General features: G+C 35.7%; 1 protein-coding gene across 1 annotated transcript in view; it reads right to left on the bottom strand.

The window, feature by feature from the left end:
• LOC150088154 (uncharacterized) overlaps nucleotides 1–17,017 on the bottom strand; it is a 611,850-nt gene that overhangs the window by 61,471 nt on the left and 533,362 nt on the right. Inside the window, exon 48 of the mRNA XM_090369355.1 lies at nucleotides 15,979–16,152. Within this exon, the coding sequence (XP_090225481.1) occupies nucleotides 15,979–16,152 (174 nt within the window). The remainder of the gene's footprint in view (nucleotides 1–15,978; nucleotides 16,153–17,017) is intronic.

The raw sequence follows: 17,017 nt of genomic DNA, 5'->3' as shown, positions 1-17,017 counted from the left end.
TAGGAAGGGAGGGGTTATGCTATTAGTTAAGAAACATAAAATCCAAGGAGGTACAGCCAGTCAACATCACTGGACAGTTCAGTGTTGAGTCAGTTTGGCATGACATACGCACTGGAAAATCAAAATTGAGAGGGGTGTGTTATAGGCCTAATGACTCTGATGAGTATAACAAAAAACTGTACAGGGAAATAGAGGGCCAGTAAATCAGAGAGTCTTATAATGGGGGATTTTAATTTCCCAGATACTGACTGGAATTTGTGGGTTGGTCACACACACACACACACACACTCTAGCAAGGCTTTGTGGATTTATTGGATGATTGTTTTCTACATCAGCATGTTGAGGAGCCAATTAGAGGGAATAATACTCTTTGTTTGATTATGAGTAGTGATTCTTCATGCATTAAGGATCTGCAGATAAAGGAACCACTAGGTGGCAATGATCAGTGTGGGATTTACTCAAAGAAGTAACTACCATCAAGGGTAAAAGGAATGGTTTTTGCTTTTGTAAAGGCAACTATGGAGGTCTGAGACAGTATTTAAATTCTATACAGTGGGAACAACTCATGATGTTACCAACTGCAAATTCAAAATGGGGAAGCATTCAAAGAATTAATCTTGGAAGCTACTAGGCTTTACATACCAACTACGAAATATTGTTCAAGGTTTAGGCCTAAATGGAAGTCAGATGGACTAATGAGACATGTGGCAGAAAAGAAAAATGCATGGGATACATATAAATTAATGGGTGACATGGAAACCTACGATAGATATAAGCTGGTCTGTAACCAAGTCACAAAGGAGGTAGTAGTGGCATGTGATGCAAGAAAGCAAGTGTGTGAGCTTATGCAGCATCAGCCAAAAAAAAAAAAAAAAAAAAAAAACCACACCATTCCCTCCAAATGCTTGTCCAGTTCCTCCTTAAATTTATTTAACCTATCAACTTCCACAACGACAGATGGAAGTTTGTTCCAGCAATTAACCACACGCTGGCTAAAGGAAGTTTCTGCACATCTATTCTGCATCTGTCTTTTCTTAATTTGAATTTATGCCCCCTTAGGTTTGCAATCTGAACAAGTGGAAGGATCCCATCAGAATTCAGAGTGCTCAAACCCATTCAAGGCCTTATACACCTCAATCAGATCTCCATGGAGGTGCCTAGTCTCGAGCCACTGCAATTTGCAGAACTTAAGCCTCTCTTGGTAAGAGGATCCCTTCATTCCCCTCACCAGTCTTGTTGCCCTTCTCTGTACACACGCAAGCAAATCTACATCCTTCCTAAAATGAGGCCTCCAGATCTGTATGCAGTAATCAAGGTGTGGCCTAACCATTGCCTTGAGTACTGTGCAATTCCCTGCTACCAAAATTCCTATATGTCATTGACAAAACCCCATGACCTGCCCTGGCAACCTGTCTACATTGCTCAGAAAACTTCATATCTGCCTGCACAATTACTCCCAGGTCTTTTTCATTTTCTACCACCTTAAGTGTAGTACCACACAGTTGGTATGTTTCTCTGGGGTTACTTCTACCCATATGCAGTACTTTGCATTTGTCAAAGTTAAACTTCAGTTGCCACTTCTTAGCCCATCTGCCCAAATTATCTAGGTCCTGTTGCAGTAGCACACTGCCATTACTGTCATTAACAACCTTGCCAACCTTTGTATCATCTTCAAACTACGACACTAAGCCTGATATACCTTCATAAATATCATTGATAAATATACAAACCAAAAGAGGACCCAACACAGAACCCTGTGGGACTCCACTAATAATATTAGTCCCCGAAGAGCTGCTCCCATTAATTACCACCCTCTGTCTTCTCCCACTCAACCATCCTTTTATCCATTGTAGCAACTTACCCTTAATATCATTCTGCTCCAATTTGTACAATAGTCTTCCATGTGCAACAGTGTCAAAAGCTTTCCTGAAATCCAAGTACAAAGCATATGATATCAAAATTATTTTTTGCATCCAGTTCCTTTGTAACCACATCATAATATCCTATTAAAATTTGTCAGAGAAGACTTTCCCTTAACAAACCTATGCTGTGTCTGAATTATTGCTGCAGTCTTGTCTAGATGATCCTGCAATGCATCTTTAACCAGTGACTCCATTATATTTTCCGGAATAGAAGTTTAAACTAACTGGTCTGTAATTATTCGTGTCACCCTTCGATCCCCCTTTGTGAATTGGGGATACATTTCCACATCTCCAGTCCGTGGGGACCTCCCTTGAGAACAAGGATGCTCTCATAATTATGGCTAAGGGTTTGCTTAGTTGCTTTGCCGCCTCCTTTAATATAACTGGATAGATCCCACCCACCCCAGGTGCCTTTCTTATGTTTAACTTCAACAATTTCTCTTCCGCTTTGCTCTCAGTTATTACAAAATCATTAAGCACCCTGCTACAATTTGATAACCTTCTGGCATTTTCAATTGTTAATAACTCCTCGTGTGTGAATGTAGATGCAAAATATTGCTATCTCAGCAGGATCATCAACAGTCGAACTATCGATATCAAGTGGACCAATCAGATTCATCCTCTTCCTTTAAGCGTTTATATAAGTAAAGAAATCCTTGCTGTTTTTTTAGCATCTTTTGCCCAAGATTTCTCGTAATCTGCCTTCGCCTGCCTAACCTCCTTTGTGACGTGATTACAGACTAGCTTATATGTGCCATAGGCTTCTGATTCGCTTGATAATTTATATGCATTCCGTACATTTTTCTTCTCTGTCACGAGTCTCATTAGTTCATTTGAAAACCATTTAGGCCTAAACCTTGAACAATATTTCTTAATAGGTAGGAAACTTTTAGTAGCTTCCATGATTAATTCCTTGAATGCTTCCCACTTAGAATTTTCTGTTGGTATCATCATCATTTGATCCCACTGTACATAATTTAAAAACTGTGAGACCACTGTACTCACCTTTATGGAAGCAAAAACCCTTTCCTTTGCTCCTGATGGTAATTATATCTTTAAGTAAATCCCACATCAGTACACTGTGATCACTGCCACCTAGTGGTTCCTTTATTTGCAAATTCTTAATACACGAATGATCACTGCTGATAACCAGATCAAGAATATTACCCTCTCTGGTTGCCTCTCGAACATGCTGCTGCAGAAAACAATCATCCAATAAATCCCCAAAAGTCTTACTAGCATGTGACTGACCAACCCACAAATTCCAGTCAATATCTGGGAGGTTAAAATCCCCCAATATAAGACATTCTGATTTACTAGCCCACTATTTCTCTGTACAATTGTTCATTGTACTCATTCGAGTCATTAGACCTATAACACATTCCTACTCTTATTTTTACTTCTGCAGTGCTTATGTCACACCAAACTGACTCAACAGTGCACTGTTCATCTATATCAACTGGATGCACTTCTTTTGATTTTGTTTTTCTTAATTAACAGCATAACAGGTTAGGCAGGCAAAGTCAGATTATGAGAAATCTTTGACAAAGGATGCAAAGAAAAACAGCAAAGAGTTTGTTACCTATATAAACTGTAGAAGGAAGGGAATGAATCAGATTGGTCCACTGGATATCGATGGTTCAACTGTTGATGATCCTGCTCGGGTGGCTAACAAACTAAATGAGTATTTTGCATCTACATTCACACATGAGGAGTTATTCAGGGAGGGGAATGCCAAAGGTGAACTAAACTCTGGCAGTGAGCTAGATGATTTTGTAATAACTGAGAGGAAAGTGGAGGAGAAATTGTTGAATAAGAAAGGCACCTGGGGTGGATGGGATCTATCCAGTTATATTAAAGGAGGCAGCAAAGGAAGTAAGCAAACCCTTAGCCATAATTATGAGAGCTTCCTTGGACTCAGGGGAGGTATCCATGGACAGGAGATGTGTAAATGTGACCCCAATTCACAAAGGAGGATCAAAGGGCAACAAGTAATTATAGATTTGTTAGTTTAACTTCTCTTTCAGGGAAATTAATGGAGGCACTGGTTAAAGAAGCATTGCAGGATCATCTAGAGAAGATTTCAGTTATAACTCGGACACAGCATGGGTTTAAGGGAAAATCTTGTCTGACCAATCTGACTGGATACTATGATTTGGTTACAAAGCAACTGGATGTAGGGAATAAATTTGATATCATATTTGGATCTTAGAAAGGCTTTTGATACTGTCACATGGAAGACTGCTGCACAAATTGCAGCACTGCTGCATTTAAGGCAAATTGCTGCTATGGATAAAGGGATGGTTGAGTGGGAGAAGACAGTGGTAATCAATGGATACTGCTCTTTGTGGACTGATGTTATTATTGGAGTCCCTCAGGGTTCATTGTTGGGTCCATTGTTGTTTTCTGTATTTATAAACGATATGTCCAAGTTTGCAGATGGTACTGACACTAATGACAGTACGCTGCTGCAACAGGATCTAGAAAAGTTGAGTAGATGGGCTGAGGGGAGGCAAATGAAGTTTAACTTTGACAAATGTAAAGTACTACATATGGGAAGCAGTAACCCCAGAGTAACGTATCAACTCTGTGGTACTACATTGACACTGGTAGAGAATGAAAAGGACCTGCGGTAATTGTGCAGGCATATATGAAGTTTTCTTAGAAGTGCAGACAGTCTGCAATTGTAGCTCATGGTGTCTTGTCAATGATAAACAGGAATTTTTCTAGCAGGGATAAGGAGGTGATTATTCCCTTGTATAAGGCAATGGTCAGGCCACACCTTGAGTACTGTATACAGGTCTGGAGGCATCATTTTAAGAAAGATGTAGAGCTGTTGGAATGAGTACAGAGAAGGGCAACAAGATTAGTGAATGGAACAAAGGGTTGTTCTTGTGAAGAAATGCTTAATTTTTGCAGATTACAGTGTCGGGAGACTAGGCACCTGCGAGGTCATCTGACTGAGGTGTATAAAGCCTTGAATGGTTTGAGCATGCTCAATGCTGATGGGATTGTTCCTCTTGCTCGGAATAATCACCTGAGAGGGCATAAATTCAAACTGAGGAAAGACAGTTATAGATAGATGTTCAGAAGTTTGCCTTTAGCCACCAGGTAGTTGATTGGTTGAACAGACTTCCATCTTTTGTTGTGGAAGTTGATAGCCTAAATAAATTTAAGGCTCAGCTGGACAGGTATTTGAAATGAATAGAGAGATGTGAAATCGGAGCTTTTTTTTTTTTTTTTTTTTGGCTGATGCTTCATAAGCTTGTTTTCTTGCATTGTATGCTAATGCTAATAATTTTTAATAATCAGAAATAAATTATTTTTTTACAAATATTGACAATTCTCTGGCCTGTTGGTTAAATGGTAATTTTTTATGGCTTCTAGCACTGATTTACTGGAATAATTATTTTGCTTTAACATAGGGATACAGAAATACTCATTTCATTTTGCTAATGATTTTTTTTGTTAATAAAATTTTTTTTTTTTTTTGCTATGGATTAATGAAGTTTTTTGATGATCAGCAGTCCTGTTTCTTTGAAGATTAAAATGTGTCTTCAGAACAATGTGTGAACTTTAAATATTATTCTGAAGTCATGAATGTGGAACTTGATACCTGGCACTTCTGGAGGATAAATTTCTTGACTGATACGTTTTCAGCGTGTTTTGTTGTTTTTCTTAATTTGTTTTGTAAATGAACAATTTTCTTTTCAAAATGCTCCTTTATATTGAGCCTAAGATTTTTGCTTGGAATCAGTGTCATTTTAAATTATATTCTTTAAAAACTGACAGTCACCTACACACCAAACACTGCTTTTTCGTTGTACTCAATAAAGAGACAGTCTTCAATCCACCTTTGATTAAAAACATGACACTTCAAATCGACTTTCCTATTTCCGAACATTTTTAAGGATGATTTTTTTAATTCAATTCAAATTAGTTCATTCAATAGAATGAACAGGTTATATCAAAATAGTAGAATTTCACAACATGAAAAGATTGCTACATACATAACTGTATTTAAAGTACATGTGACTGCTCTGGACTACATGTACAAGTCTGATATGGTCGTTTGTTTGTTTGTTATTTGGTTTTTAGGAGCATTAGCAACTAAGGCCATATTGCTCTGGGGATATGCGTGGTCATTCCCTGACCTTTCCGCATCCTCCGTATTTGGTGGGCATGGGCTCGAACCCCGGTCTAATTAAGAAGTGTGTGATACACACTGCTGCTCCTGCCCACCTGGCTATGGAGGCGCCTTAATATGGTCGAGATCAGCGCTTGCATGTGTGTACACGTGGTGGCGTGACTCTAAAACGCAGGTGGCATTAACTTCATTATTCATATAAATAAATCATATAAATGGTGTATTGCTGATACACTCTTGTGTCAAACAGGGATAGTGCAATTTCTGTACCATCTTTGTGATAGTGACCCATCACATCCCTCTTTCAAAGTCAGTTAACTCACAACGTTTATCCATACTGACATCAAATTACTGTCTACGTGAATGCAGTGATGTAGTGTATCTATATACCTGCCAAGAGGTGGGGCTTTCCTCTAGTGAGAAGGGTGACAGTGTTGTGTTACCCAGGAACCAGGTATCCCATAAATTCTGTCCTTTCAGTGTATTATAACCATGTATTGTGCTATAAAAGATTTAAGCTAATTTTTTATAAAACATGTTAAAATATCATTTTATTCTGTATTTGTATGATATCATTGAATACAATAACAGAGTTCAGTGAGAATTTATGGCTCTATTATGAACTTGCAGAGGTGTGAAAATCAACTTGAATAACTACTATTTTTCTTTTTTCTATAAATTGTTATATGAGCATATTTCATTTTAATTCATGAGTGTGTGCCAAATTTTTTTTTTTTTTCTTTTTATCAGCAGTTGCATGTATGGAAAACAACCTCATTTTATAACCTGCAAAATCAGAAACAAATAATTCAGTATTGTTTACTTTTTGATGCACCTTAACTTTCAACCTGTTAAGGACACAAGTTTGCAAAATAATTTTTTTATATTACAAATGTATATTTTAAATTATTTTTTTTAAGTGAAACCCACCCTCTGGCATACATTAGGCAAGTGCATCTGCCCATAATTCAAATCACTTCCCACATTTGGACTTTACTTCACTGTTGCTATGTGGAGAAAAACATGTTGATATGCCTGACATCATTCCCAACTATTGGGAATGATGTCTGACATATTCCCAATAGTTGCCTATGTAAACTATGAAACAAGGCCCGTATGTTTCAACAACTATATGCTAGCCAGATGCTGCAGTAAAATGTAAAGCCATTTTATATTTTTTTCTCAGAAATTGCGGATACTATGTTATAAATCAATTGGGAAGAGATCTGTTGGGAGACTTCAGCATTGATGGCATGGATGTAACAGGCCCTGAGGTCTAATATTTAAACAAAGAAGACAGTAATTCCATTAATTAGGTTTAACATAGCATGTTATTTTATTTTTCTATGTTTTAATGACATAGGTTAAAAGTTAAAGCAATATGAAGGAACACTGAATTCATATTGACATTTTTCTTGTTTTTATATTCATATCATTTAAGTAGTTTTGATGTACAGTTTACATGCTTTCCCACTCATGGGTTAAGAATGAATATACAGTGCAACTACAATACAATACAGGTGTCAAAGGACAACTTTAACACCCAAGTTATAAGCTAACTGCATTATAGTCAAAAATGAAATTTACCAATTGTCTTTTAAATTCATAAATAATGACTAAAAGGTAAAACTGCTTAAGCAAACATTTATTTCAAGCAGATTTTATTTTGCACTATTGTTTTTTAAGCCTTTACTATTTGGATGCCAGTAGATGAAATTGGCTAACATAATAAATGAAATACTATGTTACTACAGTTAAAAAAAAAAAAAAAAAAACAACAAAAAACCTGTATTTAATATAAATAATAACACAGCAGTGATGGCACACTAAAGTGCAGTAAAAACAGTGGTGAATTATCTGTCATGTACCAAACTTTTTTTTTTTTTTTTTTTTAATTTTGGAAATTAAAATTAATTTTTAAATTAACTAATTTTCATCTTTTCTTAATAAAATTTAAGATTTCATGAAAAATTAATTCTGTGAAAAATTACAAAAAACATTTTAGACATAAAAGAGAAACATCAGTTAAAATGCTTCCATTTTCCAGCTTAAAAGATTTAATGTACAAAATTTCAAACTTATGCATGCACACATATTTTGACTTATTATACAGTAAACCCCTGCTTTTCGCGTATTCGCGATCGCTGATTTAATATAAAATGAAACCTAAAAAAATGTGAATTTTAAAGCGCCGTGAACATTTTCCGCCATAAAAAAACATGGGCGTGGCTAAAATTATCTTTCCCGATCAAAACAGCTCTCGGTGGGGGGGGGAGAGGGGTGACAAAATCGCAAGCGTGCATGTTTCTCGCTAATCCTTGTTCAGTATGTGTTATGCGCTTGTCATGGAAGGTTTCGTCGTTTGCTTTTAATTTATATGCTTATAAATTTATCAATTTATAAATTGATATGCTTACAAAAGTGATAAATCAACCGTTTTGCAGTGTAAAACAGACTTTTTCTAGTGTGTTAATGGAAGAAAGTGACTTTATTGTGGACAAGTTCTTTCTAACCCGTACAAAAATATGGCTACGAATAACAAGGGAAATGTGAAAAGATCAAAGAAGGTGATGACTAGCGAATAAAATTGAGTTATTAGATAAAATTTCTAATGGTGAAAGTGTCTCCTCACTTTCTGTTATTGAGAAAATCTATTATAAAATCAATGAGTCAACGGTATGATCAATCAAGAAATCGGAAGAAAAATCAGCCATAGTGTCCGTGAAAACGTGCTAATTTCTTCAAAAATTTGCTCTGTAACTTGTGATGTTAAATTAGAAAAAATGGAAAAAAGCTTTAAATCTGTGGATAGAAGACCGAACTCAAAATAAAATTCCGTTAAGTTCACTCAACATTCGTGAAAAGGCAAAACTCCTTTATCAACACTTTAGCGAAACTGGTGATAGCACTGGCGGGATAAGTTTTTTAGCTAGCAAAGACGCTGGTTTGAAAGATTTGTTTGAAATTTCTAATAAATATTACATTTAATATTAAATTGTTTCTTATTTTCATTTCGATGCCATATGCTTGCATTTCACTATGTACTGTCTATGTACATAGTCATATTATGAAGGTACATATAATACATACATAGACAAAATTTTAGACTAGTTTTTCTTATATCTTTCATACTTTGGAACGGAACCCCTTTATTACTATGGGAGCCATAACTCAGTATTCGCGTTTTCGGTATTCGGGGCATTTCTCAGGAATGTAACCCCCGCGAATAGCGGGGCTTTACTGTATATTTAAATACAGGCAGGCCTCGATTAACGTGATTAATTCGTCCCGCGAATGCATCGCGCAAAGCGGAAACGCGTTAATCAAATATAATAACCAATAGGAAAAATTATAATTGGTCCTTGACCTTCTGGAATGTCCATAAAGAATTTTAAAAATAACTTTTTAACTGTATATAATGTAAAAGATAATGAAAATAATTATGGAATTAAATGTTTATTGCATAAAACAGCGGATCTTAAACTGTGCGCCGCGGAATATTTTAAATTTTCGAGGGAAACACAGCGATACTCGACATCTGTTGGACACCGCGTGAACTACTAGCTCGAGGTAGTTCACAGTTTCAGCATTTCTTATTAAGTTGTTTGGACCTAATTACTAAACGAAACTGTTAGGTATTTCTTTTGGTCTGGGTGCACCATGAAAAAATTACTGAGACATTAAAGGTGCCGTGAACTGAGACACTTTAGGAACCTCTGACATAAAATACACAATGAAGAAATTACTGTTGCCGAAATATTTTAACAGTGTTGACTTTCTCTTTTCATCAATCAATTTCCGATAGCTGACAACAATCTTCTCTGGGCCCTGGCGAAATAAATGTCGCAGAGAACATCAAACCTTTTGTTTGAGGTTCTACGCGATACAAAAGATTTCATCTAATTCTTTTACCGTTATCTCCTTCGATGATGTTCATATTAGAAATATTCTACATTATTTTCATGTAGTCAGTGCTGAGGCTTTTGAGACCCAGGACTCATAATAAATCCACATTTCTCTTTTCTTAGATTTCACATTAATTATGCTGTCAATTGCAAGCAATTAAATAGGGTAAAAATCAGTCAAATATCAACAAACTGATGGGTTATTAGGATAATTATAAAACAGGCAGTTTATATTATTAAACAAGATCAAAGATTTAATCATTTTATCTCTAAATTTGATCTAAACTATGAGGTTTACAGGTAATGCCTTCTCTCTCTCTCTCTCTCTCTCTCTCTCTAGGGTTACATTCTGGGAAAACTCTGCACAATGTGAAAGGTAGTTTATATGACATATGAGGGTTCTGTACCAGTACATAAAAAAAAAAAAAAAAAAATGTGCAAAAAATATAATTGAAAAAAATTGTCTTCATTAGGTAAGAAAAAAATTAGAAACATGCCCTTAATCTTGTTAATACTTATCTCTAGATTTTTAATCTAAATTCATTTTCTTCTTCATCACTGTTTTCCTGTGATAAACTTCCAACAGTATCCAGTGCTTTTTGAAAAAAATTAGTTAAAATTGTTTGCTTAGAAGCACGCTATTTTTCTCTATAAATTTCTTCATAAGGAACTTGTAGGGGTACACTTTTACTCTGTGTACTATATATATATATATATATATATATATAATTATTTAATTAATTTATATGTATATATTTTTACTACCTACTGTTATTTTATTTTGGTAACTATATGTTACCCTTGGGCCTCTGACTGCATATACAAGTCCAGGGATTTTGGGTTAGCTAGCATAGAATGAGACAAACTGACAAATACACATAGATAATTGCAACATTTTTTAATATAAGGGTTTAACTTATGTACATCCATTATTGTAATTAAAAATAAGGGGTTAATCTCACAACTAATTGTCCAATACAAGCAAACTCCACAGGGATGGACAGATGCCAAAGATTATACTAAATCTCATTACCACAAAAATAATTACAGTTCTTTTAAGACATCAGTTGGGTTTTATCTTTCCACCGTACAGGTTAATCATGTCATTCACAGATAAGAATACAGAGTGCCTTATTTTGTCATTCTCTTCTCCCCAAGACTATATATATATATATATATATATTTATTTTATTTTTATTTTTTTATGTAAACCCCAAACACGAGAGGTATTAGAACCTATGGTACTTGGTACCATGCTTGGGTTGGAGGTTGAGAAGACGAAAGAAGATATATTTGTTGACATTTGACTTGGACTTCTGTTGACCGTAATTTTCAGGAAATACATATGAAGGAAGGTCGTTCCAGAAAACAGCAGTTGAATGAATAAATGAGGATGATGAAAAGTTGATGCTCTGAGTTTGAAGTTAGACAGTAAATGGATGGCTGGTGGCAGCACGTGTTCAGACTGTTTTGAAAGAGAGAGCGGACATTATAGAAGCCAATTCAGAAGAACAGTGTCCATGGAAATATCTGTAGAAGAGGCATGCAGCAGAAACAGTACATCTATGAGACAGCGAGTGGAGAGAGACTGTTAGAGACAAATCATTAATTAACCTAACTGCCCTCTTCTGAACGGAATCAAGAAGCCTCAGAGAGGTTTTGGGGGGCACCACCCCAGATGTGGGAACAATATTCCATGGTAAGGTGAATTTATGATTTGTACAGAGTGAACAGCTGTTTGGAAGAAAAGTAAAGGCGAGAGCGAAAAGGAAAACCAAGTTTTTTAGATGCAGAGGAAGCAATATTTGTAATGTGCTTGTGCCAAGAGAGATTAGAAGTCAGGGTAATCCCCAAAAGAGATATATCATTTTGCCTAGAAATCGGAGTGTCACCAAAGATAAGCATAGGAGCAGAAGAATCCTTTTTGTGAGATATAAGACAAGACTGAGTTTTAGAAGGATTGAAATCAACTAAGTTGTCTTTGCCCCACTGGAGAATTAGCTGGAGATCGACATTTAAGGAATTCATAGCAGATTTTCGAGAAGTTGAAGCTGATCGTACAGGGCAAAGTTTCTCAAAATGGAAAGTGGAATGCAATGTGCTATCATCGGCAAAACTATAGATAGGATTTCCAGTCAATGGAAGAAGGTCATTAATATAGAGGAAAAGAGTGGGGGAAAGAACTGAACCTTAGGGGGATACCAGCATTAGTGGAGAAGTTAGAAGACAGAGAGCCATCTACCATCACCCTCAGTGAGCTTTAAGAGAGAAACCTGGATAACCAATTACTAAAAACAGTTGGCAAACCATAAGATGGAAGCTTCTTTAGAAGACCTTTATGCCAAACACGATCAAAAGCCTTTGAGATGTCAAGAGCAACTGCTTGCGTTTCACCAAACTTTTCCATTGAATTAGTCCATAAATGGGTAACATAAGCCAGAATATCACCAGTGGATCGACACTGATGGAATCCATACTGGCGATTGTTGGTCAGACGGACGGTTTCTAGGTAGTTTAAGAGTTGGCAGTTAATCGATTTTTCCATTACTTTAGAAAGAGTAGAAGTAATTGCAATGGGACGATAATTGGATGGGAGGGATTTGTTACCCTTTTTAGGAACTGGCAAATACAAGCAAATTTCCAAGCAGAAGGAAAAACACCTTTGGAATAAGAAAGTGAAAAAAGGCAGCAAAGAACAGGAGTAAGTCAGGAGCACAGGTTTTCAGAACAAGTGAAGAAATACCATCAGGAACTGGAGCTTTCTTAGCATCAAGATTCATCAAAATCCTCCTGACATCCTTTTGATGGAAGACCACAGGAGGCATTGAATGGAGCGTGTTGGGAATGGTGGGATGTGTTTTACCAAGATCATTAATACATGAGTTGAAAGAAAAATGGGATGCTAGCAGGTGAGCTTTATCCTTGGCTGAAGTGACAACAGAACCATCTGGTTTGGACAGAGGTGGGAGCAGAGATAGGCAAGAGTTGCAGCCAATAGCTTTGGCAAGAGCCCAGAATGCTTGGCTACCATTAGGGCAAGAAGCAAGTTTTCTAATCTTAGTCTGTTCAAAATCTAGTTTGGACTGATTAATAACTGCTTTATAATTGTTGCGAGCTTTGGTGTATGCAGAAAATAAAACTGAATAATTAGAAACAAGCCAATTACGGTATTGAACGTTCTTCTCTTGAACAGCCTTAGCACATTTATTGGAAAACAGAGGTTTAGATAAAGGAAGATATTTTAAAGTGGAGTGTGGGATAAAGGATTCCATTCCAACAAGAATAATTTCACTGACACGATTTGAGAAAACGTTGACATCAGAAGTTTTGAAACAGTAATCCGACCAAGGAAATGAAGAAAAGAAATCTCGCAGGTCATCCCATTTTGCATTCTTGTAATGCCAAACAATACGAGGTTGGGAATAGCCATGAGATAAAGGCTCCATTGGAGAAGAGACAATCGCCAAGTTGTGATCTGAGGTGCCTAAAGGACCACTCAGTTCTACCGTGTACTTAGAAGGGTTGTTTGTGAGAAAAAGATCAAGCGTATTGGCTGTATGATTAGGATTGTCTGGTATTTTTGTAGGTAAATGAACAATCTGTGCAAGGTCATTAGTAATTGCAAAAGCCTCAGCATCTCGACCAGCTGGGTCGGTGTGACTAGAAAATGGAAGCCAGCTGGAGTTGTGAACATTAAAATCACCAAGGAAAATTACCTCACTGTTAGGAAAGTTGGAGTGGAGAAAGTCAAGTTGCAAAGAGAAGAAGTCAAAGATTATTATTATTTTTTTTTTTTTTTTTGTTACTAGTAAGCCAAAGCTTACAAACTAAAGTTAATGATAAAGTTCTGTGAAACTTTAAACTCCTTTCCAAATTAGGATCCATATCCAGAGCTTCTTGGCTAAGCTGATTTTCAAGTCTTAAAAACTCAGCTAGTCTTTTCGTGGTCAAATATTTGTGTGCATCTTCTTCCTCACAATGCACAAAAATATCTTCCACTGATAATTGTTCGCTATGAGATTCAAGGATCTCTGTGATATCTGCTAGTTCCAGTTCTTCAAATCACTCTCCGCTAATCATTTTTGCCAATTCTTGCAATCTCAACTACCTCCGGCATTTCGACCATGGCTTCTTTAGTGCAGCTTTGTGTCCACAGCTTTTTCCACACTGCATTCATTGTTGAGTTCTTAACTTTACCCCATGTGAATTCAATATTTTTTACAGCATCAAGAATGTTATAATTCTGCCAATAATCTCAAATTGAAAGACTGCCTATTCCATCAGTAGCTTCTACCAATTGTTAAAAAAGACCTTAGGTAATGTGTGTTAACACTATAACACATCAGCTGAATTAACAAACTTGTATTCACTGGAAGAAAGGTAACTTTCAAATTTGGGTGCAGATCAGACAATTGTGCATGACTGGGTGCATTGTCAAGAATAAGCAAGATTTTGTTCTTCTTCAAAAGAAATTTAAAAGCTGATCCATGAAGATTTTAGCTGTCATCCGGGCTTTTTTGCTCGATTTCCAATGAACTGGTAAGGAGTTTTTTGATATTCCTTTAAAAGCATGACGATTTTCTGATGTATAAATTAGAAGCAGTTTACACTTAGTCACTCTCTGCATTGCCACGTAACAAAAGTGTTAACCTATCTTTTGCAGCTTTGAAACTTGGGATGGTTTTCTCTTCTTTTTAAATAAATGTTCAGCTTGGCATACACTTCCAAAATAAGCAGGTCTCATCAGCATTAAACACTTGACTTGCTAGATTGCCTCAGTCGCAATAATATTCTTTAAAGTTTTTGGATACAATGAAGCAGTTTCCGTATCTGCACTGGCTGCTTCGTCCATTGATTTTAGATTGTGAAGACTTTGGCATTTTTTAAAATTTTCAAACCAACCCTTACTGGCCTTAAAGATGTCTGTATTGGATGGACCGGCTTCTTCTTGTGAGCAATTAAAAATTTGCAGAGCTTTAGCACAAATAATATCTGAACTAAGAGGCATTCTTTTTTGATGAAGATCTTCTATCCAGAAAGAAATTTTTCAGTTTTGTATGATAGGATTTCTCACTTTTGAAGTGTGTTTTAACTGAACTTTTAATTTTCTCAGCATTTTCCCTAATTTTTCAAATGCTAGATTCATTTATGCTGTATTTCTTGGCCAAGGTCACAACCTTTTTTGCCATTTTCTAACTCCTTAATGATTTTTAATTTTTCCTCTAAATTAAAAATTTTTTTTCTTGTAGCTTTCTTCATTTTAGGCACTAATTAAACACACACTTTATATAGACAAGAAATATTAAATCAGAAAAAGCAATGCTTACCGATTTAAAACACTTTGTTGCATGAATCAGAAAAAGATTCTGTCTGAACAACTAACATAGGATAACTGATGAAGGGGGTCCAGAATGAGGAAGTTGTTCCAAAAATAACTGGACAAACACACCACACCATTTATTGCTATGTTTGGTTATAAGAATCAGTTTTGAATGCCTTTGTGATATTTTTCTAAAGCACATTTCTGGAGGTCACGACCATAAAACAACAAAAACAATTTGCACTTTCCAGTTTATTGGGCTTTTCTGTTAGTGCAATCTATTATAAACAGGTAGTAAACACTATCTTCTTGCCTTTTTGATAATACCGATAGCTGGAATTCCGTAGGATTTTACATTATTGTGGTGAAATGCATTTCTCCTTCAATGAAATCTTCAATTACGTAAAAAACATAAATAAATTTTCAAAATCTGCTCTTCATTCCTATTTTTGAAGCTTTGTAAACAAAAATCACACAGGTAGTGAAACTGTGCATGCAATCTAAAATTTTAGTAGTAAATACCTGACTGTGCAAGTTGAGGGATGACTGTATATATATATTATAGATTGCCAGAATTGTTTTTTTACTAAGGCTTTATAAAGTTAACGGTAAACACTCTCTTTTATATGCTGCCTAATTGAACTGCATTTTTTATCATTATAAACTTGGAAAATAATGACCTACCTTTACATTCATCAGGGGATCTTGCTCCTGGAGAAGCTGTAATGCCATATCTCCCATTAATTTCTGGACATGGTTGACAAAAAAGATGGCCTGTTTCATTTTGATATGTTCCAATAGGGCACGGAATACAAGATTTTGTAGCATTGTCATAATACGTTCCCACAGAACAAAAGACTAAAATGAAAATTATCTTAGGTGAATATACTGTGGTATTGCAAGTATATGGTATACTTATGTTATTTACCAACTTAATTTTTTAATTAAGTAAAATTCATGCTTGCAAATAAAATTAGGTCCACTAACAAAATTTTACTATAAATTTAGAATGCTTATTTGAAAATTTATAACATGCCTCCATGTAGGCTAATAATACCTAAATGATGGAAATAAAGGAATCTGTTGTAACCATCTGTTACAACAGGTTCCCTTATAACCAGGATTTTTGGCACCTATGGCCAAAGGTGATCAGAGGTGGTTTTTTATTGTCATAAATTTTCATTAAATTATTATTTAATAACTAAATTAATTTAATGATTCAATAAAATATCATTTAATATAATTAAATAAATTAACACTGTAACAAAATGTTTGTTTATATTTACCCATTTCTTATATGTATTTTGTGTGCTGAATTGTTTTTCAGCACACAGCTGCATTGTTTTTCCTCCAGTATCAGTATTTTGGGAGAATTTTTTTTTTTTTTTTGTTTTGTGACATTTATGTATTATACAAGTGCCAATACTGTGGCACTTCTTTTTATACATATGTCTGTAATATTCAAATGAAGTTCAAATGAAGGTACAAGTTATTTCTGCTGCATTTATGGACATCTGTATAGGTCTGAAGCAGGTGAAGCATATAAATTGGTGGCACCAAGTTTTGCAGTCAATGGGAAGCCTATTTTGTGATTCCTATAGGTGATCACTTGGTTCTGGGTGACTTCCCAGAGGTATTGGTCCCATGCCACCAAGCATGTCAACAGGTTGCAGATGGTGGAATGGCCCTCAGGGAGGGTTTTCTGTGAATAAACCGTCATGGA

The sequence above is a fragment of the Mastigoproctus giganteus genome, chromosome 3 (assembly GCF_048544385.1).
Source record: "Mastigoproctus giganteus isolate SK-2022 chromosome 3, ASM4854438v1, whole genome shotgun sequence".
Taxonomy (NCBI): domain Eukaryota; kingdom Metazoa; phylum Arthropoda; class Arachnida; order Uropygi; family Thelyphonidae; genus Mastigoproctus; species Mastigoproctus giganteus.
This window is presented reverse-complemented; position numbering and strand designations above follow the sequence as displayed.